At 43.4% G+C, this 25753-nt stretch overlaps 1 protein-coding gene across 3 annotated transcripts in view; it reads left to right on the forward strand.

Moving 5' to 3' along the window:
* ITGB3BP (integrin subunit beta 3 binding protein) overlaps positions 1-25753 on the forward strand; it is a 610626-nt gene that overhangs the window by 103346 nt on the left and 481527 nt on the right. For all 3 annotated transcript variants that reach the window (XM_069642005.1, XM_069642006.1, XM_069642007.1), the window contains exons 2-3: positions 1025-1064; positions 6095-6224. In XM_069642005.1, coding sequence (XP_069498106.1) covers positions 1025-1064; positions 6095-6224 — 170 coding nt within the window. The remainder of the gene's footprint in view (positions 1-1024; positions 1065-6094; positions 6225-25753) is intronic.

The raw sequence follows: 25753 nt of genomic DNA on the forward strand, positions 1-25753 counted from the left end.
TCACCTCTTAACGAGACGCACAGATTCTTTAGGCCTGTGCTACTGGCAGGGTGGGCCATCCTCCTCTTCTATCATATGGTTCATAAGGTCAGCCATGGGCCTCTGGTCTACCTGGTCATCGGTGAGCTGCATTAATGCACTCTGCTTTGCCTTTCCTGATCGAGTTCTGCTACATATGTCCACCTGTTAGTGGACATGTGTATGTGGTATTCTTAAAAGAGAAGTTCAATATATAGCTACAAAAAACAAAGCATAGACGTTGGTACTGCTGATCAATTGCATGTAGAAAAAGAGAGCATTGTTAATACAGTGTTCAATCCAAAAGATCTGAACCTTGCTTCCAGAAACACATTTTCAACATGTTTGTTTTGCAAGCTTTTTGGTTTGATAATTTTTTATGCAACAAATAACCTCAACCGTTGTCCTGGCCCATCCCTCACGGGCCAGGACACATTCAGTTTCTATCTCAAATCATCCTTACCTTCATGTCCTGTCACCAGGCTGCAGAATGACCGAATTCTAAAAAAACTGGTTATAAAAAAACTAAGCTGACACTTACCAACAGATAAGGAGTTGCCATCTCAACGTAATACATGTGAAAATCAAAACGGCTCGAGGCCCACAGCTGTCAAGGGCAGAACAACCCCCTGCTTAAATCTCTTTCCCGAGAAAGCCACCAGGGTCAGTTAGAAATTCGGGCAGTCTTTAGCTGTGCTGTGGGTGGTTATTAGCACGGTGTGAATTAACATGAGCATACCCTGCCATGCAAAACTGCAAGTTAGTAGGTGGCAAATGTACACTTTGTCCACTGTTGCGTTTTAACTGAAAATTATTCTGCTTTTATGTTGTCATGCTGTGGGAGGCAGGGGGAATCCCCAATCCAGAATCTGACTGACAAATGATACCATTTCCCACTTTAGACCCCAAGTCCCAACTTCATGCATAACACTACTCTTCAGTTCAGTAGTAAAAGTAAAAATGCGATAAGCTCTTACTAATCATTAATTTCCAATTTTTTACACAGGGTGAAAAGATCCCTGGCGTTTGATGCTTCAAAATCAAAGGTAAGTCTTCTATTCTCCTGTTTGTGGGGTATGGAGGTACCCCATCTGCATGCATTCAACCAGCACGTTTCAGTCTACATTATGCAGTTAAAAAAAGAAGGCACTGGAAATCCCAAGCAAGGTTAGAGTTGGTTGCAGTAAAGGCATGGTATCTTAAGATGCATGGACGGTTGTTTGCGCCCCCTCTGTAGATACTCTGCCAGAACAGAAAGGGGTCCTTCCTGCCGTCCTCGAGTGGTTTTGCGAATGGAATGAGTTCGACCGTGAGAAAAGACAATTTACTTAAAATGAGCAGAGCAATTGCAGAAGTAATGGTCCTGTCTCCCAGCACTAAGAGGAAAAATATGGTCTTCTGCTAATGCTACAATCTGGTATGAAGAAACACAGAACGCAACGGAAAACCTTTTGGAGGGAATTTCATGTCCTGGAGCGATAATTGATTTGCTGCAGCTAATCTGACATAATTAGACAATAAAATACCAACAACGTCATAAATGTCACCAGAGTTATCACAATAAAAAATAAAATGATAGGGCTGCTGTTATGGTTGTAGACGGCATCGCACTGTAACGCAGAAGCCAAATGTATCATGACATATACGTTTATTGTTATCTCCTGCTAATGATGGGTGTTCCTCCGGGCACTTACGTGGTGGGGGTTAGGACGGTTGTCAAAAAAGGAGAGTCATGTCTTGGATAGATGAACGAGTTGCCTTTAATTTCCCATACAGCCTTGCCCGTGCTGCTTCGGTATAGATGTGTTTTTTTATGTTCTTTAATGGGATCATAAGTCTCGCTGCTGTTCACGAAAAGTGCTTCTTGTAATGTTGAAAATTTGTTGGCTGCTCTCTCGTGTAAACAAAGTGGCCATTTACCACAGAGGCAGTAAAACAGGAAATACATTGGTTCACAATTTTATGGCAATTCCGCTCCTCTGGAATACATTTGTCTGTTCCTCCATCGGTGGGTCTGGCTGGAGTATTGTTCTTGCAGATGAGCAGTGTGGCCTACACAGTCCCCTATCTGTGGCAATGCAGGAAATGTTCTACTGTATTAAATGTAGGCAATGAATCAATGGGCTGGCTCTGGTCGGAACGGTGTGACTCCAGAGCACACGTTCAGATGCTGGACGGGTAAGTTATGTGCAGAAGTCGTTAACAGCGGACTATGCAGGGAATGAGATGGTGATCAGTCCAAAAGCCTGTGAAGAGGGCTTTACAATGGAGATGTTTCTATTGCTTTGGACGCAGGATGGAAGTACTAGAATGGTCGTTGAAGCACAACTTCCTTCTTGCTCCCAGAAGAGAAAATCGTAGTTGACGAAAAAAGCCCACACTTGCTAGGAAGAGCTTAATTAGGCGTGCAGGCGCGCACACCGACACAGCCATCGATGCATCCAGATCCACTTCTTGTTTGAGGTCTACTACCTCAAGTGGGCTCATTCATGCAGGCATCCGGGCGGCACAGGAACTGGCAGAAGTGAGACTTTGAAGCACCATCTTGAGACCAACCCTACCTCTGTGCGGCCATACATTGCTGACCACCAACCCCTCTTATTGTGCTGATCAGAATTTGTCAAATTGGGTATTTTTGGGTTGTGGTTTGGTGTATTGTTTAGGGATTGTTGGTTCTTGGAAATTCTAACATTGTAGCATTGCTCAAATGGACTTGCCATCGTTTTCACCCCTGAAATGCTCCACACTTTTAGATCATCATTTTTCTCCAGGTTGTGGGGAATGGTTTGGAGGTCAGGTCATCTATCTTGCGATCCCCCCAGACACTGGCCTCTAAATTGTTTTTGTTGCAGGGTTTGGGGGAAATGGTATCATTGGAGCAAGGATTTTATTATTAAGGACCATCCCTAAAAAGTAATGTGAAGGGTATTATTCACTCCAGCACATCTGGTTTTGTGGACTTCTAGCTTTGGAATTTTATTTCACTTAATACAGTTTGATGTACTTCTGATGACCTGCTGTGAGGCTTCGTTAAAGTGTTCCCTTAATTTGTTTAAATATTTTCTGGTAACTTCGGATGGAGTGTTAAACACAGAGTGCTTTGTGTGTATTATTTGTGTTTTTAAATGGAATCAGACATTCCTGCATTGCAAACAGAAGCAGCAGTTCATAGAACATGGCTTGACTGGTGTCTTAACATAGATGTGGCAGTCGTATTTAAATAAGGGCACTGTGTTGATGTTGTAGGAACCTCAGAAACTAGCAACTCCCTTTGAAACTAATGTCATATTTTGTTTCCTGCTTTAGCAAACTTGATGCATTCTGTTTTGGAACTTGTGTGAATATATGCAGTTTTGAGTTCCCCCGCACTGGAGAATATGGTCGCTATAGGTCAGTGCTGAATGGAAATATGAACCGCTGGAGAGAGCTCTTCACATCTCGTCAGCTTTGGAGACGAATGCAGTGGCTGTTGTGATAACTGTGTGACAACGTGCTAGTAACGCAGTAGCCTGCGAAAGATCTCTGTGTATCGATGTCATATGAAAGCCCTCTGCATAGACTGAAATGGCAAAAGTCTGAGAGAAAATGCAGGTACAAATAACCAGATTTTTCAGATTGGGCACCATGAACATAGGTCACAGTTATTATTTAGCTCTTTTCCATACAAGAGGAGGAAAAGAGTTTTTTCCAACCTGGAAAATCCATTTATATCATGTAGTAACACTCTTTATTGAATTTGTATATAGTGCTGCATGCCGGATTGTTCCCACTTCCAAATGTTGTAATAATAGTCCCCACCAAATTAAATGGTGTTCAACTTGTTCACCTCAGAAAGATTAAGTACTAAGCCAGCTCTGCATGTATGTGAACCTTTGAAGTGCAAGCTTGCTCCATGTGTGGGTAAAGCACATAACCCATGATTTATTCAAAGGAGTTTGGCTGACGGACTTGCCTGTGAAAGTCTTGAATGCCCACTATAAAGTGCCCACTCATGATTTAGGAATGCATTAACTCTTGTCAACATTATTTTACAAGGATGTCCAGTGGGATCTGTTCTTTCAAGCATCCTGAAAACATGGAGAAGTGTGTGAAGAGGCAATAATTACACTGAGTACACGCTGATAAGTTAATTCCCTCTTTCTGATCAATATCATCATGCCTACACGAGCCTAAGAGACCCGGTAGGCGTCATGTACACTTTCTATGACAAAGTGGTGGTACTCGCCTTGAAGCGCCATCTGCTAGAAGCTACTTCAAGATTAGGGAGCATTGACAGCCTTCTGTGCAGAGACCTTCGCTGCTAAGCAGGCCATGTTGCATGCGGTTTGGGTTCCTGGTGTCTCTCGTAGTACCCAAGACCATTTCTTCCTCTGACTGTTGCCTAAAGTGTGATCACCTCATATGCCTTGCCTGCCCATGAAGAGGCCCTGTTGTCTGGCCGCTGCATGGCCCATAGAAGCCAGAAATGCCCACTTCATAACTGAAGTGCTGCTACACAAGTCATTGCAATTGAGAACTTCCTTGTCCTCAGTGAGACCCTTTCAGCTTTGTGGTAAGCTTTTGTGATGTCTTCCTTTTTGTGGACACTGACCAGAATTTTTGCTGAACCACCACCAAGTCACTCATTGACATGAGAATAATGTAAGTGAATGCCTGCTTTTTCTATTAACTGTTGCCTGTATTGTATCGGAACTTATAAAGTGCAACTACGACAAGTAGGCGTCTAGGCGCTGAGCAAAAGGCGGAGTTTCAGGAGGGGAGAAGAGTCAAATAAGCAGAGGAACTGTTAAAACAAATGTGTTTTAAGAGCCTTCCGGAAAGGCAGATACTCCTCGATTTCCCTAAGGAAGAGAGGAAGCCCATTTCACAAAGTGGGAGCCTGAACCGAAAAAGAACGGTCCCCAAGTCGAACAAGTTGATAGCGAGGCACTTTCAAAAGCACATGGGAGGTTGAACGAAGATACCTGGATAGTACCGCTCAAACGTATTTTTCAAATAGATTGCGCGTGTGCCATGAAGAAGTCGATGTGTCACACAGAGGGTTTTAAACTCCACTCACTGTACAGTGAGTACTCCTCATTGTGAGAGATTTCATAACAGAACCTGGCGTGCCTTAAAGATTCTTAGTCTCTAGCTTTACTGAAGGTTTTCCAGAGATTTACAACTGCCTAGAGTTCAAAGTAGCTTCAATTTTTTACTAGTTACATCTTTGCTATTTGTTTTTGTTTGGCTTCTCCACGTTTTTCCTAAAGTATGTTGTGTGATATGTTTCTGTAAATAAATGGATATATAAATGTCTCTCCCACTCCTCAGTGCAGTGGGGTGGTCTTACTGTGGCATACAATGCTATACAAGCATCCGGCGTGCCCATAGCCTTATATGGCACAGTCATGTAAAGCATGCAGCCTCTATCCTATTGGAAAAAATGTTTAAAGCTCAACCCATTTTTTGGCCGAAGCTGGCCAGTTGGATGATTTATTTCACTGTGCAGCTGCTCGTTTTTCTTTTAAAAGATTTTAGCAGCTAGTTTTAACCTGTGTTACTGGACAATTTGCAGTATACCAAAAAGCTCCCTCTTGTGGTAAACCCACATTTTGTTTATCGCAAAAGGAATGATTTGCCATTTGTGCCTGTGGGGCATGATTTCTTTGCCCCAGTCCGACCATGATGTCCGCCAATAATTTAGGCCATAGCACTTGAAAAGTATGAGTTTAATGCAACAATGTCGAATTTAAAGATCTTCGCTCTGTTACATAAGTGCAGTCCCTCCACAAGATCCAGAGTAACAGAATGAGCCCGCAGTCTCTGTAGATATGAAGCCTAGTGCTGAAGGTGGGAAGCAGCTAATGCTCTGGTACTGGAAATACAGAACATTAGCCCTGCATCCCCGGTCCATGGTTTGCTTTCCAAAATAGCATTGTATATGTTTGGCTCTCCGTGTAATTTGGGAAGCAGCTAATGCTCTGGTACTGGAAATACAGAACATTAGCCCTGCATCCCCGGTCCATGGTTTGCCTTAAAAAAATGCATTGTAAATGTATCGCTCTCCAGGTAACCTGTTCACCCCCTCTTTCAGGAGGAAGCAACACCAAGACAGAAGCAACTGTTGGGCGAAATGTTTTCACCAACCACTGGCACCCGCCAATTGAGTCCGTTGCAATCGCCAAGACGCAAAATTGAAAGGCAAAGGAAGTTGCAACCTTATGGTAATTTGAATAATTGTATATATTTGTGTGCACTCAGAATTACATATCGAGCAGTTTCATTGTGCCATCTGCCAAATTCTGAATGGATTTGTTGCCCTTTTCCTTGCCCTTTATTTGAATTTGGTTAGGAGTATTGCCTCGTCCAGTACAGCAAGAATGCTGATTCTCTGCATGAATGACACCATTGCCTCCGCACCTGTAATATAGCCTTGTAGATCCAGGGAGGTGTCGTTATCGCAGGATAATTGCCCGCCACCAAGTCGCCTTGCGCCATAAGTTTGGGGAAGGGACATTACCAAACCTCCCGAGACCTATAAAGCTATTGACACATGGTGGTAGCAGCACTAGATGTTTTAGAGTTTTCGTGGTGAGGAAAGTGAATGGACATATTGAATTGGTAAATTAAATGTGGTTTTGTAGTTTTTAATTGCAACTTGGTTGAACTGCAACAGGTTTAACATGAGCATGCATTAGATGTCATGTAAAAGTAAATGGTATCCGTAAGGAAGGCATGGTATCAAAGTAAGACACACAAGTGACCGCAGTTCAAGGGTGTTTATTGAACTTTATCAGGGGTGTGATAAACGCCTATCTAAACCTGAATCTACAGATGGGATCAAGCTACGACCATCAAATAATAATAATGCAGTCCTAGTGGAGCCTCGTCAAAATAAAAGGGCCTATATTAAAAAAAAAACTATTGCCAATCCTTACCGCTAAGTTACAAATAGTGTGAGGTAATGTTCACGAAAAAAAAAGAAGTGTTCACAAAGTGATGAGCACACTCTTGGGCTTCTTCAGCACAAGGACAGATCCATTATAAGGATCCGGACCTTCTATGCCCATGTCTCTTAAATTATCAAAAGTCTCTTTATTCAGAGGGTCTTATGTATCAAACAAAAATTCCTTTCCAAGTATTCAAGTAGGGCAATTCACTCTTCACCCTGGATCCCCCCAGCCGGGCTCAGATCCCTTTTCTACCACAATCTTTTCTCGGGTGGCTTATGGTTCACCCCGGATCCCCCCGCCGTCGGGCTCAGATCCCTTTTACACAATTAGTCTCCCTCAGCTGGGATCGGACCAATTACAGTTCGTATTAGCTATCGAAGACTTTCGAATGTGCACAGGGTTTGGCTTGACCCATTGCAGGACCACTTCGATTTCACAGTTCAAATGTTACACTCTCAGTTGGATACCTAACAGAGACCTTTGAATGAGCACCAAACCACTCTGTATATCGTACCTTGTGTTGCCTCCCAAAGTTCAATCACTTCCATGGTTCCAATTATACTTGCGTCGCTCATCGCCAACGCCTCACACACAGTTCTCTTTATACAAAGTTGCCGTTTGCAACCTTGGTTCTAACACAGACCGGTCTGTTATCAGTCTCTCTGACTCACCGGCTGTGCTGACTTTACTGGCGTTGCTCTGTTTTGGGAGCCATGGACAGTACCACAGTGGCAATCGCTCCTCCCCCGCCTCGGCTATCAATGCGGGAGAGCCCTGGGTACCCCTGACACACAATGCACCTTTCTTCAGCTTTAATTCCCGGTCTTATGTTTCTTATTCTTGAGGGCTTGTGAAAGTAGCGGTTTTCCTCAGAAAAGGCCAAGGGCGATTTCCTCCTTGCAACCTTTTCTGGTCTTCATATTAAACTGCCATCTTGGAACTGCTGCTTCCTCATGTGTTTTGCCTTGCTCAGAGTGTACTTGTGTGCGCCGCCTTGTATCCGTGTGGGGAAATGTGATGAAAGTTAGGTGTGTGTAATTATCAGTAATGTCCTGATTCTGCCTCACCCTTGTGTTGGGACATGTCAGATGTACGGCTCAGGTCTTAGTCCATTTTCTCTCACACTGAGCTAGCTGTCTGTGAGAAAGTGTTTGTGTCGGGAAAAGGGGAGCCGGGGGTGTTGAGGTCCTGAGTATCCTACCTGGTAGGATGGGGAAAAGGAGTTACAAGTAAGGTGATACCGCGTCTCACCTTCCGGTGTCCCACTTCCACTCCCCGAGGACCCCCATCCAGGTGATCCTCCCGCACTGGTCCACCCCAGGAACTGGTTTCAAAAGCGAAGGCTGTGTCCTCGCCACCTGGATGACAGATCCCCGGGGACTGGCGGGTAAGACACCTCAGGTTTCTCACATTTCTCTATCGGAAAGTGAAAGCATTTTCCAATGTTCTATCTTTCTCATTTGTGTGTTAAATAGTACGCTGCAGCAAAAAAAGGTCCTCCCAAAGAGGAATTGTCTTGTTACAAATCTTGCCTGGAAATGGTATTATTTCCCTGTCTACTTCTGAAGGCAGACTGTTCAGAATGCAGTCAATACCAGTAATTATTGACTGCACTGTACATATTCTGATTGGCTGAGAGCAGGTCAATAACAGTTTCCATGTGAGAATACATGTTTCACCCCCCAACCCCCTTCTGAAAGGCCCAACCATTTGATTCAGCTGTAACCTTATTTTTACAAAGTGAAAGAAAGAGCAACAGTGTTGTCATACGAGTCCAGGGAGTTAGGCTGCTGCCTGTGGTCCAAAGCTTAATTTGCACAACACAGCTTCTTTTTTTAGCCACTTTAAAATCTTCAATTCGTTTAAGCAGTGAGATTGAGGCTTTTAACTTTAGAGTAGGTTTTCCATGTTCTTCACCCAGTGTCAAATGCCTTTTAAGTGATTTAGCTTTTCAAGCTTGAAAATACATTAAAATATACCAATTTCAGCAGCTATAGTTTCCATGGAGCTCAGAGGAGCTTCACCAGAGTACTGTAAGTGGTGCTGGAGCATTAGATCAGAGAAGCACCAGTGCCTGTAGACCATCAAACATTAGAAGGTACTATCGTGTTTATCACAATCACCCTTGCTTGCACAAGTCCAGCATCTTTTTGGAGCAGAATGTCACTTAACTGGTCACTTTCTTTTTATACACTTCAGGGCGTTGTTTCATTCTTCAAGTCTGTCAGTTCTTTATTGGCTTTCCCCCTATGTCCATCCTCTCCGATTAACTCTTTGATTGGCCGCTCCACATCTCTGAAAGAAGTACTCTTCGATCTTTGCATTTTTCTTTTCTGGAAGAAGATGAATTAGCATTTGTTGACTCTTGGCCCGTCAGGATCTTGATCCTTCTTCCTGTCCTCTGAGTCAATGGAATGATTCTTTGTTGTTCGGTTCCTGGTGGGAGACTTCACCAATCCAAGTGAACCCCTGCACCCTGCTCTGAATGTCCTGTACTGTGGATATCTGTTAGAGTATGTGAGGAGAGCTGCCAGAATGGGGTTATCAACAGTGTAAATGCTCATTCAGCCACGATGGCAACAGCAGGAGAGCAAGTACAATATGAGCAGAAATCACTGCAAGAAGCGCTACTATAGAAGAGGACCAATGGAAAAGTTGGTGTGTATATCTAGCATCTCAGGAACTCAAACTACTGCAAGGAGAACTATGGGAATGTGCATTTCCATAGGAGCAGGCTCAGTGACGGGCTTGCTGAGCCCCTGTTTCCCACAAATATCTATACTGACTATCCCATTATACAGTGCAGGTAGCCATTCTCCCCAACCAAGATTTCAGACAGATTAGACCTGTATTTTGTTGGAGGAATTTTTATTGAATTTAAATATATTACTATGCCTGTGTACCATCCAGTGTTCCAAGGTTCTAGGGGAACCAATACCAGAAAGTAAACTCAATGACTGTCACATATGCCAATAAATGTGGGCTACACTTCTTGAACTCTCATGTGTACAGAAATACCTATGCCAATACATGTTTGCCTACCCGTGACTCATTTGTTCTTGGGTTAAAAAAAGATTCCCAGGTCTATCTTCAGCGACACTATGACTCTTCAATTGTCGCGTGAGGTGTGGGGCTGAACGATATGCTCAAAGCATTTTGCCTAGATCTATTGAGAAATAGCGCCTTGTTAAGTTGCCTTGGATCTAGAGGATGAGAACATTTTCTAGTGCAAGTCAAAAGGACACCAGCAAATACCTGCATCAGAGCTCCAAGAGACCATATTTCTTAGTGTTGTGAACACTAAAGGAATCACGTTGGCACTTGACACATTCTTTTAGCAAGCATACTGCTCTGTACACACTGAACAATACACCCTAGTCAAAAAGGAAGATCTTCCTGGAATCATTCTGAAATCATCCGATGACTCCATCCTGGAGTAATGCTTAGCTAGTTCTGGGAGATCATCCAAAGCATCCTGAAACGTGTATACGCCAAATTATTATTTAAATGCGATGACTCTAGAGTAATCACAATAACAACTCCAGGATGAACTCTGATTACTTCACTGGAAACTATGATGATCTTGTACTACTCCTGGATGACTCCTTGACAATTTTAGGATAGTTGGGGTTTACTCCAGAATGATTCTAAGCTAACAGAAGGAGTAGCGTGCACTTCAAGATTATCCCATGGCAACTAAAGGATTGTTTGAGATGAATGCAGGACAATTCTATCAAAACTACAGGATAGGGTAGCATTAGTTAACTTATCAGTATGGTGGTTGTAGGACTTCATGAGGACTTCCTCAAGGGAATGTCTGTGACTACCACTTTTACATCTCCGCTGCAGACTGGTCAGTGCCTTTTAAGCACCCACTAACACACGGAATAGCATACCCCCAATATAACCATATACACATCCAACAAAACACAGCAGACAGTACTCACCACAAAACTATATGCCACACTGTGATTATTCCTATGGATCCCTCACTAAAGCCTGCCTAAAGTCTCCTCGCAGGTAGCCAGTAGAAGGCAGATGCTTCCTGATGCTGACTGGGGTTGGTGCTCTGCCGGGAGGATCACCTGGGTGGAGAAAAGGCTCAGGGAAGTGAGAGGACCCAGTGGGCTGAGACACAGTATTTGCTTCCCTCTAAAGAAGAGATATTACAATGGCCAAAATACATAATCGCCTGGTGCCACGATAATCTAACTGTTCCATCTGTTGAATACCTTAATGTGTGTTAGATCAGTCAGACTCCCTGTAGTATAAAAGTGAATAAAACCCTTTTTCAAGCCCTTAGAGCTAGAAACATCCCTAACACAATAGGGGGAAACTGAAGGAAGCTTGTAAATAACCACCAAAAGCCTAGAAAGCCTTACCCCTCTTTCCAAACAAGACTGGTAAATGATTTGTGTAATACTCCTCCAATGAATGTTGTAGAGAGCAAATCATAAAGCAGAAAGAGTCCGAAAAACAAGCTTTGTTGGCAGGGACTTAAGTCCTATGATTTCCTCAGTGCTGGAACGAGGAAGAGGGATGCAGAAGAACACTGCTGTGGGAGCAGTCAGCTATTTAGTGTAGATGACCTACAACTGAGGGAGACTGAGAGGCTTAAAGTCAGGTGCAGGCAGGGAGAAAAGAGCCGACGAATCAGTGGGGCCCGTATATGCAGCTGAAGGTGAAGCTGGAGGCAAGAGAAGACGCCAGGACCATTGTAACGCTGCAGTGACAGGTCCTGAGAGAGTCTTTGCCTCGAGCTCTCCCTGTTGCAGACGTCAAGCCGGTCAAGTGGCACAGCGAGTAGAGCGCTCGCTTTGACATCCGTGCAGAGCCTGTTAACGCAGGTTCGAATCCCGGCGGGGCCAAACTCAGCCTTTCATCCTTCCGAGGTCGATAAATGAGCACCACACACCGTGGGCAATAATAAGCAGCGCTCAGATACCTGAGGGTTCGTAGCGCTATATAAATGCCTAATTATAATTATTATAAGCAGCGAGAAGCGTAAGGAAAAGACGCTTGCCCAGTAAAGATTTGTTGTGCATCGGTTGCGCAGTGGGAAGCAGTAGTAGGGAGGGAAGTGTGCCTTCTTTAGAGGTTTCAGGTGGCTGGGTTGCACCTGACCTTCTCCGGAGCAGGTGAAGCAACATTTTTAAGTGGTGTGAGCGAAGGAGGACCATGAGGAGCCACAAGCCCAGAAGACCTGTGAACACCAAACAGAGCGCGATTGAGCGACTTACCCGGTGAGTTCACAGCTTGCAAGTGACTCCGGATCACCTAACGCTGTCCGCGTGTTCATGGCAGGCAGTTTCATTCGTATGTGAGATGAAAGAAGTAGTGACTATAATTTTGAAAAACAAACTATACAAAACCAATACCTTTTGAATCAAAGTGACTGTTCCAGCAAGCATGTGAGATTGTGGAAGGCCCAAAAACCCTGTGCGGAAGCTTTAGAAAACCTAAGAACTTACAAGCAATACCCAAGCCAAAAGTATTTCAAAACTCAGCAATACCAATATAACATACCTTGCTCAAGGCGAGAGCGGACTATTGGGAAGCCCAACAGTTGTAAGTCTTGCTGTTCATGTGTTTTGAAAGGATTGGTATGATTTGACCGTGGCAAAATTATTTGCAGCGGATTTGACCATAGTCAATTTTGCCATGAACCCAATTTTGACAAAGGCAAAATCATACCAATACATACCCACCTCCCTCCACCACATTCCCCAGAATACATCCCACCTCCCTCCCCCCTGCTTACCTTTCACCATCTGATTTACATCTGACACTGCGGCATCCGTTCCATCCCTGCAGCAGGGGTCGGAACTAACGCTGCAGGGTCCCTTACTCTGATATCTTTTATTTTTTAAGTCCCCAGCTTCCAATGTCCTGGAAGCGGGGGACACCCCTGCAACCCCTGTTTCCCTTGTTCGTTATAATTGATCCATATGGCCCATTTGACCGAATATTTGGTTGTACGATCATTTCGTACAGACCTACATTCAGGAAAATGGGCCAAACGGTCAAATAATAAGGTCAAATTGGCCAATACCTTTTTGAAATACAGATAATCAGGTGATACAAACATTCATTGCCAAAGCCAAGATGGAAGAAAAGGGAGACGACTTTTTGATGACTATTGGGTCGTTGGTGTAGAGTAGAAACAAAAGTGGCCAACAAGCCGCCCTTCTGGAGACGGTTATGTAGAGGGGGAGGAGCATAGTTGCAAAGGAATCCTAAAGAGCACTAATGTCATTCCTTGTTTCCCCGAAATTGGTTTAAAGTTTCATACCAAAGAAGTCTTGTGAAGTTGTTGTTCCAAGTTGGAAGTTATCACTGAAGCACTTTCTGTTCTTTTTGGTGAAGTATTAGACTGGCAGGCGAGTATACCGTATGGGAAGAAGTTTCTGCTTTAAAGCCCTGGCACTGGAATAAACCAGGTACTAATTGATAAGTGCTGAACAGTGATTCTAAAAGAGACAACTCATGTTAAATTGTGACATTTAAAGAATAATGGTAAAAACTTGTTGTGGAAGGGTTACAATGCTGCAGAAACCAAAGTTGTGGCAAATCATCTTGACAAAGACAATTGTTGTGTACTTGGAGAAGACTAAGGTGAAAACATTCTTACTCCAGGTGGAGTTGGAATATACTATTTCTTTTGGTACATTGTTGAGACAACATAACTGGTTGTGACTAAGTTTAATTCCTCAAACCTGTATCTGAACATGTGCATCAAATCAGGATTTTCCTTGTTACTTTTGTACGGTGGAGCAAACCCTTGCTCCAGATCTGGAGAAAGGAAATCCACTCAGGTTATAAGAAGAGACATTGATCATGTTGTGAATTCAGACATATGATCTATATATTTGTTGAATTGAACGGCCATGCATTTCCTTATTTATTTATTGAATGTACAAGTATGAGGAGCAGATATCCTTTTGTTAGTGTTTCCTTTAGTTTATTTTAGGCAGGGTAATCCTCGTCAGGGTAGGGATAGTGAGGCCTTTATCTTTTATTTAATAAAATGGCTAAAGTTTGAAACTCTTTACAAAGCTACCAGCCTTACATTTCTGACCCCTCACAACACCCACTGTTCAACATCCTGCAACAAGTCAAACAGCACACCCTACTTAAAGGAATAGTGCGCTCAAAATATTATTGTCCCGAGCGTTCGGGCATGTGTTTTTAAGCATACGTTGATCGATCGTACAAACATTTCCTATGTACCTTACCGTAGTTTTACTCACTTTTAAACATGCAAAATCAGGCAGCAGGGCACAGCCATCTTGTGGTAATCTTATCCGTTGCCACATGCCGTTGCCGCATCGCCCTAAGGTGACCTGCTGTGGCGGCACTAAATCATATCCCCGCCCCTGAAGCTGACATCACCATTCCTAGCGATATTCTCCACCTATCTCCATGACGTCACTGGGCAGCGTAGCCAAATGCGCCCAGTCATCACCTACGTCTTGACGTCAGTTGACGCAGACCCCGGAATATCAACACACATCATCTCACAGCACAGCGTGTCCCAATTTTGCATACAAAACATTATTTATAAAGGAAACCGCAATACTCTGCAATTTATAATGTGCTTTTATTTCACAATAAACGCTCCAAGAACATCCGCCGATTTCCATATTCAACCACATTGGTAATTTCTTTCTTTGTTCTCGATCCACAAATGTTTATCGTAATTCACACGGTGTTCCTTTGGGTATAAGAAGCGCATTGGACGCACTGTGAATCGCAAGGCTTTTGCATCAGCTTGTTGCTAGACCACCGTAAACAATGTCAGGTTGCTTCTTGACGCTGGTACCGTGAAAGGGCATATCGGCCCCGGGTGATCGTCCCAAAATAGTGTGAATGAAATCCAGCCATTTAGGTGTATCTGGAACTGCCGGCTGAAGAAGCCATCAATTGGTATCTGGAAACGATGACATTCTCAGAATGGCAGGATGTAGCTGTGTAGAAAGCATAACAGAAATGTATCTCAGTAACCGTTCTTTATTCTAATTTATCATTTTACCCATTAATTCTGCACCATGTGAAAACTAATGATGAACACAAACGTGAAACAATGGAGAAACAGAGAAAACATAGTGGAAAGTTGGAGTCTACAATGTGCTTGAGAGGTTAGTGTTATGGATTATGTTTAGCTCAAAATGGGATGCGGATGCGGAAGCTCACAGAAGAATTCGAAGAACACATGGACGGCATTTTAACAGAATATTAGCGTAGAATTTGGCATTGGTGGAACCTGGGGGAACCCAGACGTGGACTACATGTATTTCGGAGCTGGACTGGCCATGTGCCCGGGACAAAGACACGTACACACAGTTTATTTTTGTGTGTTGTTGCAATATGCCACAAACAACAACCCTTTACAATGTAAGCCAGCAATACCGGTCAGAAAATGAAACCTTGACTTGTTCGTCTATGAACTCGTCTACAGTAAAACGTACATAATATTCAGCATTTCCATTCTCTCGGCGTAACTCAGAGTGTTTTGTCCAGTTTTGGAATGGTGAACCTTATCATATTTGACGTTATTACACACGAAAAACAATCAAACCTTATACTGTGTAGGATGCGTGGGTGTGCACAGCTCACAAGCAAAATTCAAACGCGGTGACCTTCTCTCCCATGGGAGCGAATAGCCCTGCAGACCAACGTGGCAGTTGAAATATTTTCAAAAAACAAACAAATTGTTTGCTGGCATCCACCAATGCCGCGCAAAATTTCTAGTGATTTCTTTTTTTTTAATGAAAACAGTTACAGTTACTTTACTTCCAAATGCCTTATTTTTAGAGTCCGTCTGGCCCTCTGGTGAACTGCTCACTCTCCCAGCGCCTCGCACAGCCAGCCCCCACCACCTGTCAGCTCAGCCTGTCTCCTGTTCTCACAGCAATGCAGCTATTCATTTTTGCAAGTAGCGAGTCTCGAGCCCAGACGTTGCTCGTACGAGAATGTCAGAGCAAGCCCTGCTCCAACCTTAGTGCACAATCCGTCTCTGCTCACTGACCCATGCCATCTCCAACCCCCTCCTGACAGGCTGCGGCCCCCTGAACTCATGACCCCTGTTCCCTTTGAACGCATCTGGTCCCCAGACCCTACCCCCACACCAGCTCAAATTCACCTCCCATATACCTAATCAGGACTGGTCATATATTTTGGTAACACTGACACCTATCCGTACTGCGTTTGAAATCGTAAGACTCCAAAGGCCGCAAATCAAAGATCGGCCCCTCTGATAAGGCTTCCGATAGCAACAACACCAAACACATGCCCCCATAAAAATATAGGTCAGAATGCACCTATTTCACACCAACGGACCCCTTTCATGTGTTATGCTTACAGTCAGTAGTTCTTCCGTGCCAAGTTTCTTAACTAGCCTACGTCTCATTCCTTTGTGGGACGTGTATTTATTCAGCTATTTGGACACGTGCTTGGTAAGGCAACTGCAGACCCGGCAGTTGCTTTCATGCTGATCTCCATCTGACCTTCCCCCGATCAGTGAAGGACCCACAAGAGCTCGATGAAAGCTGGATGTATGAAAGCACAGCATTACACTCTATGGCATCCTCCAAAAGGCACTTCTTGCAAAAAAAATTGACAAAGAGGATACATTTGAAAACACAATTTTGACGCTTTATTTGGACAATTGATAAAGAGGATACATTTGAAAAGACAATTTGGACGCTTTATTTGGACAATTTATAGAAACATTGTTGAACAAGTAGATAGCTGCTAATCATTTGAACCGGGAAGTGAACTGTTCCACGAGGTCTGCTTTCGGTGGACAGGGCACGTTTGCAATGTTTTGTGTCAATGTATGTGTCCTAGGAACAAAATCATGAGCGATTCCATGAGTATGCATGTCCAACACAGTCAAAGTGAGGTCTTTCACAAAATCGAATTCCATTTCCTGGTATGTTGGCTTGACCACCCATTTTTTGCTTCTTTTCGTAAAGGCCATTGTGTAACGAAGCATCCCAAAGTTTCCTGCAGTCCTCGATTGTTCTCTCCCTATGTTCTCGTTATTTGCTAATACTGCTAGTAATGTTCGATATTGCATCCCGTCTATGCCGAAATGCAATCTCTTGGGCCTGTACTTTAGGTACATATTGGAACTCCTCCAAATCTCCTGTGTGACAGAATTCTGTGATTCCCTTCAGATCTCTTGATAGAGTTTTATCAAACACGATTTTCTCAAGAGCTTTGTGTGGAGGTGAAGATGCAACCAACCACTTCTTCTTGCGTTCCTGCTCCTCTGATAAGGGTCCATGTGCACATTGGTGAACATGTAGGTTTTTTGTCCAAGAGTGAAAGTTGGAACAGTGGTGCATTAATGAGAGCCATTTTTCAAGTAGAATTTTCACAGACCCACCACAAGTTTTGGAACTCCACCAAAGATGGTTGCTCAAAGACTGGAACCACTGTAAAATATTTCCCGAATCCTTTTGTTTACCAGAAGCTGTGATTTATTTTTATTGATTGATTTGGCAAGATGCCATACATAAAATTGATGGCAAATGTTTGGAAACTGCTCTCGCATGGCCTTGGCTATTGAAACATGTCTGTCGGTGGCTATGAGGTCTATTTGCATTCCCCTCGATTGGAGATCTTCAAGCGATTTTATAAAACCACGTTTCTCTATGGCCACAGAGGATTTACTTTCGGACACCTGCACAACCACTGAACTCACAATTTATTTTGTTTACATGTCTTGAAAGTGGTATGTGCAGTACTTTGCTGAAAATCCAGGGCTGTCACACTGTCCATCGCCAGTTAGCCTGAACCGTTTGTCAGAGAATGTCCTTTCAATTGACGTTTATTCAGTTTTCCAGGCTTCACTAATAGCAGGGAATATTCTCGTTGATATTTGTAATACTTTTTTTTCTAAAGGAACCGAAGTCCCACAAATTGACAGAAACTGGACAACTTACTAAAAGTAGAGCCACTAAAAAGTAAAGCTGCTGCACACAGTAAATTTCCAGCTGGCACTTTGCCCAGCATCGGTTGAGCGGACCATGAAAATGTAGCATGGGGCTGGGCACAAGTGGCTTGGATTTTCCGGTTAGTGCCTTGTGATACACGAGTCACATTCACCAATGGCTGCCCGCATACTTCCCCCCTCACTGCATGGATATATTTCAGCATCAGTATAACCTCTACCAAGCAGCTGTTGAATACATTTTATTTGTGGTCCTTGATTAGACTATCGTCCTGCATGAATGTGGTTTGTGACTCAACTGTGGTGGACATATTGTCTGAACAGGACACACTGAAGTCGAGGTCTTTGCCAATTTCCTCAGTCAATTGCGTTGAGGCTTCAGCGTCTGTAATTTCAGCTTGTGTTATTTGCACACGAATTGGAGAAACCATAAATGTCGATTGTTTATTGGTGGCCCTTTTTTTGCAGATGTAGATTTTGTGAAGTGGTCACTGAGTAATTCAAAAGCATCTTCCTTATATTCAGTTTCTTCTTCATCTTGTCGAGTTCTCACATTGTAGCAATGATCCAAAAACACTTTGCTTGCTTCGCCTGTCACATTCAATTAATTTTCTGGCCATTGGGCATAAGCATCTCAAGTCTGCTTATTGACTGGACTACGCCGCTCCTCAAATAATAGTTGCTCCATGGTGAAATCTGTTTGGCAAGCAGCATCTTTGATTTCATTAGTTGTCTGTGTCTTTATACTTCTTTTCCTTCTGGGCCTCTACGAGATGGGTTGTAAAAACATGCCCAATGTAAATGCAGCATACAGTATGTAGCACTTTAGATTTAAAAGAAAACATGTTTTGAAGACAACACCAGCCCAAACCACTTGTTTTCTTGATTTTCTGTGAAACAGTGTTCTTCACTGTAACGACCACACTAGCAAGCTGGTCCACCATCTCTGATCCATATGCTTCCTCTTCTAATTCCCGACCTTGTATACATCCCTTGAATAAAATATTCATTAAAAAAAGTCAATCATATTTGAAATCCAATTCTTTCATCGCACACATCGCTTACATACATACCCTCGTAAACAGTGTATGTCATTTAGTCAAAATAGACATTTCGATTTTTTCACCTGATTGATGGCAAGTGTACGGGATCAGAGATCACCGTGCTAACCTACTGATTGTAATGTTGCACTCAAGCATTTTGCATTGTATTCGGCATTAGGGTAGAAATTATAATGTTAGAACTGAAATGCTAAAAGTTTGAAAAACTGCCCATTTATATGAATGTCACTGTCTAATAGTATTAGGTGTTTGATTTACTTTCTTTCATTCAAGGGAACTGTCAGTATGCATACCTCATACTCTGGACCAGCTCCAAAGGATGATGTAATTGTAGTCGTAGTACCAACATTCCCCTGTAACACAGTACTTGTTTTAGTATGGATGAAAACAGTGAAATTGAACAGAGACCATTGGATGCTGACAATGGTACATATAAATAAAAACCCATAAATGAAACATTATGTAAACAAACGACAGGATACGTTAACTATGTCATATTAACTTAAAATGTCATGCATAATGCATATCCGTAATCGAAAAGCGAATAAAAACTGCCTGATAGGCACTCAAAGTTGTTGTTGAAGAAATGGATGCAGAATCTTGCGTCTTCATTTTCAGTGCATTGTCACAAAGTGGTAAAGGGAAAATTAGATTTGCATTAGATATGTGGGAAGATCCAACTCTCAATAATATGAACTTCAGCAAGTCTGTATGGCTCACCATTGGTATACTGAACGTGTCAGTGATGTCACTACCGATAGTCTGTGCTTCAGTCAATATGCTCACCTAAAAGAATTGACATGTGAAGCAACTGATTACGAAAAGATAATGCTTATCTCGAAGGGCACTATGGCATAGTTTTCTGTGTTAATAAAATCATTTTCTATGATGCTCCTAAAACCAGGGACAGATGTCTAGCAAAATGGGGTATAGTTATAAAGCAATGCAATCTGGTAAATATGCAAAGTTTAGTAAGAAACATTTACACCGAAAGCACCAATCCATTCATGTAGTTACCTGTTCAGTACCCCAAGGCCTACAGCTAATTCATGAACCGTGACTCACCTGAGGCAGCGTGTGCATGAATAGAGTTGGAATTGCATTTGGAAGCAATTTACAAGACGTTCTGAGTCGATGCTTTATTGTGTACTGCGATTGGTCGTACATATCTGAGGTAAAGTTCAGGTTGCAGAATCGATCGCCCCTCAAGTCCCCCAAGACATCCTGGGCTCTACTTTCAAGCTTGTCCGGCGCAAATCCACAATATCTGACCCATTCTCTTTTTAGATATATTCCTGTCATGGCCACAGGCCCCAGAACACAAAAACCACACCATCTAGTGATGGGGGCAATGGGTTACTTGACCCACTTATGTCCCTTTGGGACCCATAAACACAGCGGCCCTGGCTAGACTCAGTCCCGGCGCCTTTGGCACCAGGCTCATATAGAGATGTGAGCAAGAACACTTTATTTCAGTGCAGGAGTGCTTTTATTTTCCAGGAGCTGAAAGCCTTTATTCCAGAGAACATCCTCATGTGCTGATTCATCGGGTGTGGCTCCCTAGACCTGGTCTTCATGTGCAGACTCATCGGGTGTGGCAGGCAGGCTGAACCTGGTGGGCGTGGCTTCAGAAGCTCAGCTGCATAAGCTGCTCCATCCTTAAGGCCGGTGCTTCATGTTACTGTGCACTCGCCTGCAACGTGACGCTCACCGCCACTTGGACCAGTTTACTTACCATTGAAACCAGGCGTTCTCACCTCCAGGAAACCGGTGCTGCATCGCTTCATCTGCAGACTCATCTCCTGACATCCAGTGACCTTGATACAGACGCTGCAGCACCGCACTCCGCATCCACGAACTCGGACCCTGTGAAGAAGAAGAAAGACAAGGTTAGAACATACGTCCTAGGGCCGCGCCGCATTTGAACCCTGCGCACCCCCTAGTTAATAACTTACCAGCTACTGTACCGCTGCAGCTTCGTTCCTCATTTCCTCCGGCTGCCGCCTCGAGCTCCGCAGCTTCTGCCTGGCCGCCAACATCACCTGCAAGGGAAGAAAGCAAAAGAGCAAACATCAAAAGTGGAACGGACAGCAATACAAGACAACGAACTTTACAATACAACAAAAACAGTCAAGGAAAGACAAAGGCAAACAGTAACACTTACCTGAAGTATAGTGGCTTAGTCGCAGCAGGACTGGACTACCACGTGCAAGGGACCAGTGAAGGAACTTGGTCCAGATCATACAAGCGCCCCTGTCAGAAGCAGCAGGACGGAGTGCTCGCCAAAACTAATCAACAGGTGAGCTTTCCAGGGACATCGCATCCCACGGGTCACACAGTTTGTGAGAAGAGATCTGGAAGGGGATCAGGTGCACAAGCTGGCATACTCACGGCCCCCATTCTCCACGCAGGAGCAGTCCTGAGCAGCATCGCCTATTACCACCAGTCACCACATAAGCGCAGAGGGCGAAGTTGGACTCGAGCAACCTCACCCCCGGGAGGGCTGCAACTGTGCCCCAACGCCTCCGCAGAGACCAGGTGAGCATAACAATTCCTCGGGAATATATGCATTATTGTGCCCTTAGGTTTGGTATGAGTCTTAGAATGGCAACCATAAACCATACAAGCAAGCATTGTTGAAAAATCTGTTTAAAAAAAGTACACATAGTTAAAAAATTATTTTACATGAATGCGTGAGAAAGATGGAATTATATTTTGTATTTTTTGTATTTTATTTATTTATATAGTGCACCAGGCACATCACTTAGGTTACAACAAAGTATAAGCATAAACAAAAGCTATTTACAGAATTATATACATATACAGATTGTAAGGACAGTTAATTATATATTTACCCAGGAGTACGCTGTAGGCAAGAGCATAAGAGGTAGCTAGCGAGCGGTCTGAATCAAGGGGAGGTCTTCTAAAACTCCAAAAAAGTAAACAACAAGCTCACCTAAACGCTTGGTTCTCCCCACAGCTAAAAGAATTAAGAATGCAAAAAAGGAAACTAGAGTCTAAATGGCGCCATACCCCATCTGAAGAAAATAAACTACAACTTAGACTTTTCGCCATTAAATACAAAAAAGAAATCCTAAAACATCTTCAATGAAAGAATCTACAACGCAAGTTCCAACACTAGAGAACTATTTACCATCCTAAGGGAGCTGCAATCCCCCATACCACCACCCGACAACATTTGCCAAAGATAAACAATGGTGCACCAGCATCCAAAATGCCCTAGCTAGTAAAATAAAATTAAGACACTCCAAACTAAAATTGCCTTAAAAAAAGACACCCTAACTCCCAATAAAACATCACTCATCACCATCCCTATGACTACTAACTCACCTGGCATCAACCCCTTCAAATACAAACAATTATCCATCCTTGAAACTGAAAAGATCATCGCCTCCCTCAAACCATCAAACTGTAAGGGAGACAGCTGCCCAGCCCAGTTAATTAAGGACGCCACAAGAGACCTAGCCCCCTTCATAACCAAACTGATCAATGCCGCCTTCTCCTCCAACACCATCCCAAGTAACCTAAAAGAGTCCTGGGTCCTACCCCTCCTCAAAAAGCAAACCCTAGACCCCGCCATTCCCACTAACTATAGACCCATCACCACGGTACCATTTCTCCTCAAGATAATAGACACAGTATTACCTGCAAATCCAGCACTACCTTGAAACTAACCAACTCTTAGGCACCTGTCAATCATGATTCAGACCCCAGCACGGCACAGAAACTGCTTTAATTGATCTTAAAGTACAGATTGACGAACTCAATGACAAGGGAAACACTGCCATGCTACTCCTCCTTGATCTGTCAGCGGCCTTTTGATCTGGTGGATTATGCAGTGTTGTGCAAACACCTGGCATCGGCTGCCCACTTCTCAAATGAGGCTGTAGCCTGGATCCAGTCATTTTTGGACAACCGCACAATGAGAGTTTTCTCAACATTGGCATCAGCAGACCCTATCAAAATAACTTGCGGTGTACCCCAAGGTTCTTGCGTCTCGCCAACTCTATACAATATCTTTACCAAGACCTTATTTGACAAATTGGACAGACTGGGTGTCACCTACACAAATTACGCAGACGACACCCAGATCCTCATTCCCCTTTCGGGCAATTTCAACATGGATACGGCCTTGGTAAACAAAATATATCTCATCATTCAGGCATGGATGACCACACATGAACTATGCCTGAATGATGATAAAACTGAAATCCTACTCCTCGGATCCACTGCCAACTTAAAAAAAACTTAGCCCCGACTTCAGCATTTAACATTGATGGCAATATAATCACAGTTTCCAAAACAGTATAAACACTAGGTTTTCACCTTGACTCAGCCCTAACACTAAAGAAACAAGTTAACTCCCTTGCATCCTCTACAGTTTACACCTGCAAGCTTATCAGGGCAAGTAGAGCCTTCCTCACCCAAGCCAGCTGCATCATCATTGCCAATGCCCTAATACTATCCAAACTTGATTATTGCAATGCTCTGTATCTGGGAGCTAACAAATACATCATTGACAAAATTCAAACATTACAAAATAACGCCCTTAGAACTGCCCTCAATTTACCTTCTAAAGAACACATTTCTAATACTAGAATAAAATACAAATGGCTCAAAATCTGCGACAGAATTTCACTTAAAACAGCATCACTCGCCTTCAAATGTCCTAATAATGCAGCCCCCTCCTTACCTAGTAGCAAGAATTGTGAGAAAAACTTCCACTCGCCCCACCAGAACCACCAACTCCTACTGCCTTCAGATACCTAAATTTAGATTTAAAAAACAGGCGGCAGTAGTTTCCCAGTTAAGGCGGCCCAATATTGGAATGCCCTCCCACTTGACATCAGAACAGACCAATCCTACTACAGCTTTAGACGGAATATACTCGCATGGCTACATTCCAATGACCCCCAAGTTTAACCATGGACCAATCCATACCTACAATCCTGACTGTACATATGTATATTCTTTAACTGATTTATCGTGATGTCAAGTATATGCTTTTACTCGACACTGGCATGTAACTTATGTAATGTATATGCTTATACTGTGCCTTGCAACTAAGCTTTTAAGCAATTTTGTTTTCCTGTTCTCTGTAGTGCCCTGCTACCTCTGGGTCACAGGACGCTATAAAATAAAATCAATAAACAAACAAACAAACGTGATGTGGGAGATGTGGTGAGCGATAGTTGCGGGATGCAATGGGGCAGTGGAGGTGTGTGCGTTCAGGTGTATGATAGGGCTACAGCTAGGGAGTTGAGATGGAGACAAGATACCTCAGTTAATACTAATAACTTGAGGAGGAGAGGCAGAACGGAGTGATTGGCCACAGAGGAAGGGCTATCATACATTATTCTTTGCAATGTTTGTTTTGGTCACAGAAGCAAAACCTGTGTAGCGTAGTCGACTATACACTTCGATAACTTTCATACAGAATTGATTGATGTGACGCAAATTGTAAAATGTTACTCGTCCGTTGAATGTACTTTCATGCATCAAAAGGAAACATGCTTATAGACACGGTCCACGAAGGATGCAATTCTATCCCATTTGACACTGATGATAATTGCTATATATCGAGAACAGAACAAATTAAACAGAAGTCAATGATAATGGCAATGAGATGAATGAACATCACACTACTGGGTACATTTGTTCGAAAGTAGATAGAAATTTAGAGATCAAGAAGAGATGATTAGGTGACCTGCCCTTACCTTGACCAACAAACTGTTAGATTCAGCAAGCCGGGTAGTTAGTAGCAGGAGAACAGGTAGAGGGATCACAAGTTGACTTCCAGTGCTCAGAGATGTTCACAGGTAGCACAATGACGAGCTGACTTGCAGGGCTCACAGATGTTCTCATGATAAATATCAAGGAGTTTATAAATAATTAGAAAAGTGGGTGTGTATGTGAATGAGTGACGTGTTTATGGCGTGGTCTTATGTGGGTAGCTGGAGAGCGGCCTGCTTCAGGGGAGCCTGCCTGGAGACACTGGGTCTGGCTAGGCCATGTGTACAATGGCCCCTGCATGTAAGATACCTTTGAGTTGTACATGGTGTTTGACACCTTGGCCGTTCCCATCCCTGCCAGCCCCCTTGGCAGAGCACGTCCACTGGTGGAACTGCTGTTGATAATGGAGGGGGGACGGATGGGCATGAGGCTTGCAGACATTGCCCGGAACACTCCTTAAGGGAGAGAGACACTTATGTGGATTGCAGGGGCACGGTCTGCTTCAGGGGAGCCTGCCTGGAGACACTGGGTCTGGGAAGGCCATGTGAACAATGGTCCCTGTGCGGAAGATACCTTGATTCACTGAAAAATTGAAACAACCATTCATAAAAGTGCCATTGGATTTTATTTTGTTGCTAATGTACTACACATTATATACTTCGGGTTGCAGCACAGTGTGGGGAAATCCCCTGTACTGACCGCTGTCACTGGGGAATGTGGCTCTAATGGCATCAACGACACAGGCGGGTATTACTTATCGAAAGCGGTATCCAAGCCTCCCATGAAGCCACCATGAAAACGCACAATAGGCCAACAGCATGCACCACTTGTGGAAGAGAAACATACAAACTGTATTTAAATGAACATGATAAGTGTATCAAACCTTAGTTGAAAATGCAATCTTGTACCCTATGGCATAGTTACCAGTACAAATGTTACTTCATGGATCACTCAACTTGGGCTTCAAAGTGTAGACGCATTACAAAAGTGAATAGTTATGCATTCCGTAACGTTTGGGGCACAGA

Source organism: Ambystoma mexicanum, chromosome 1q, assembly GCF_040938575.1.
Source record: "Ambystoma mexicanum isolate Mex_15411 chromosome 1q, UKY_AmexF1_1, whole genome shotgun sequence".
NCBI lineage: Eukaryota > Metazoa > Chordata > Amphibia > Caudata > Ambystomatidae > Ambystoma > Ambystoma mexicanum.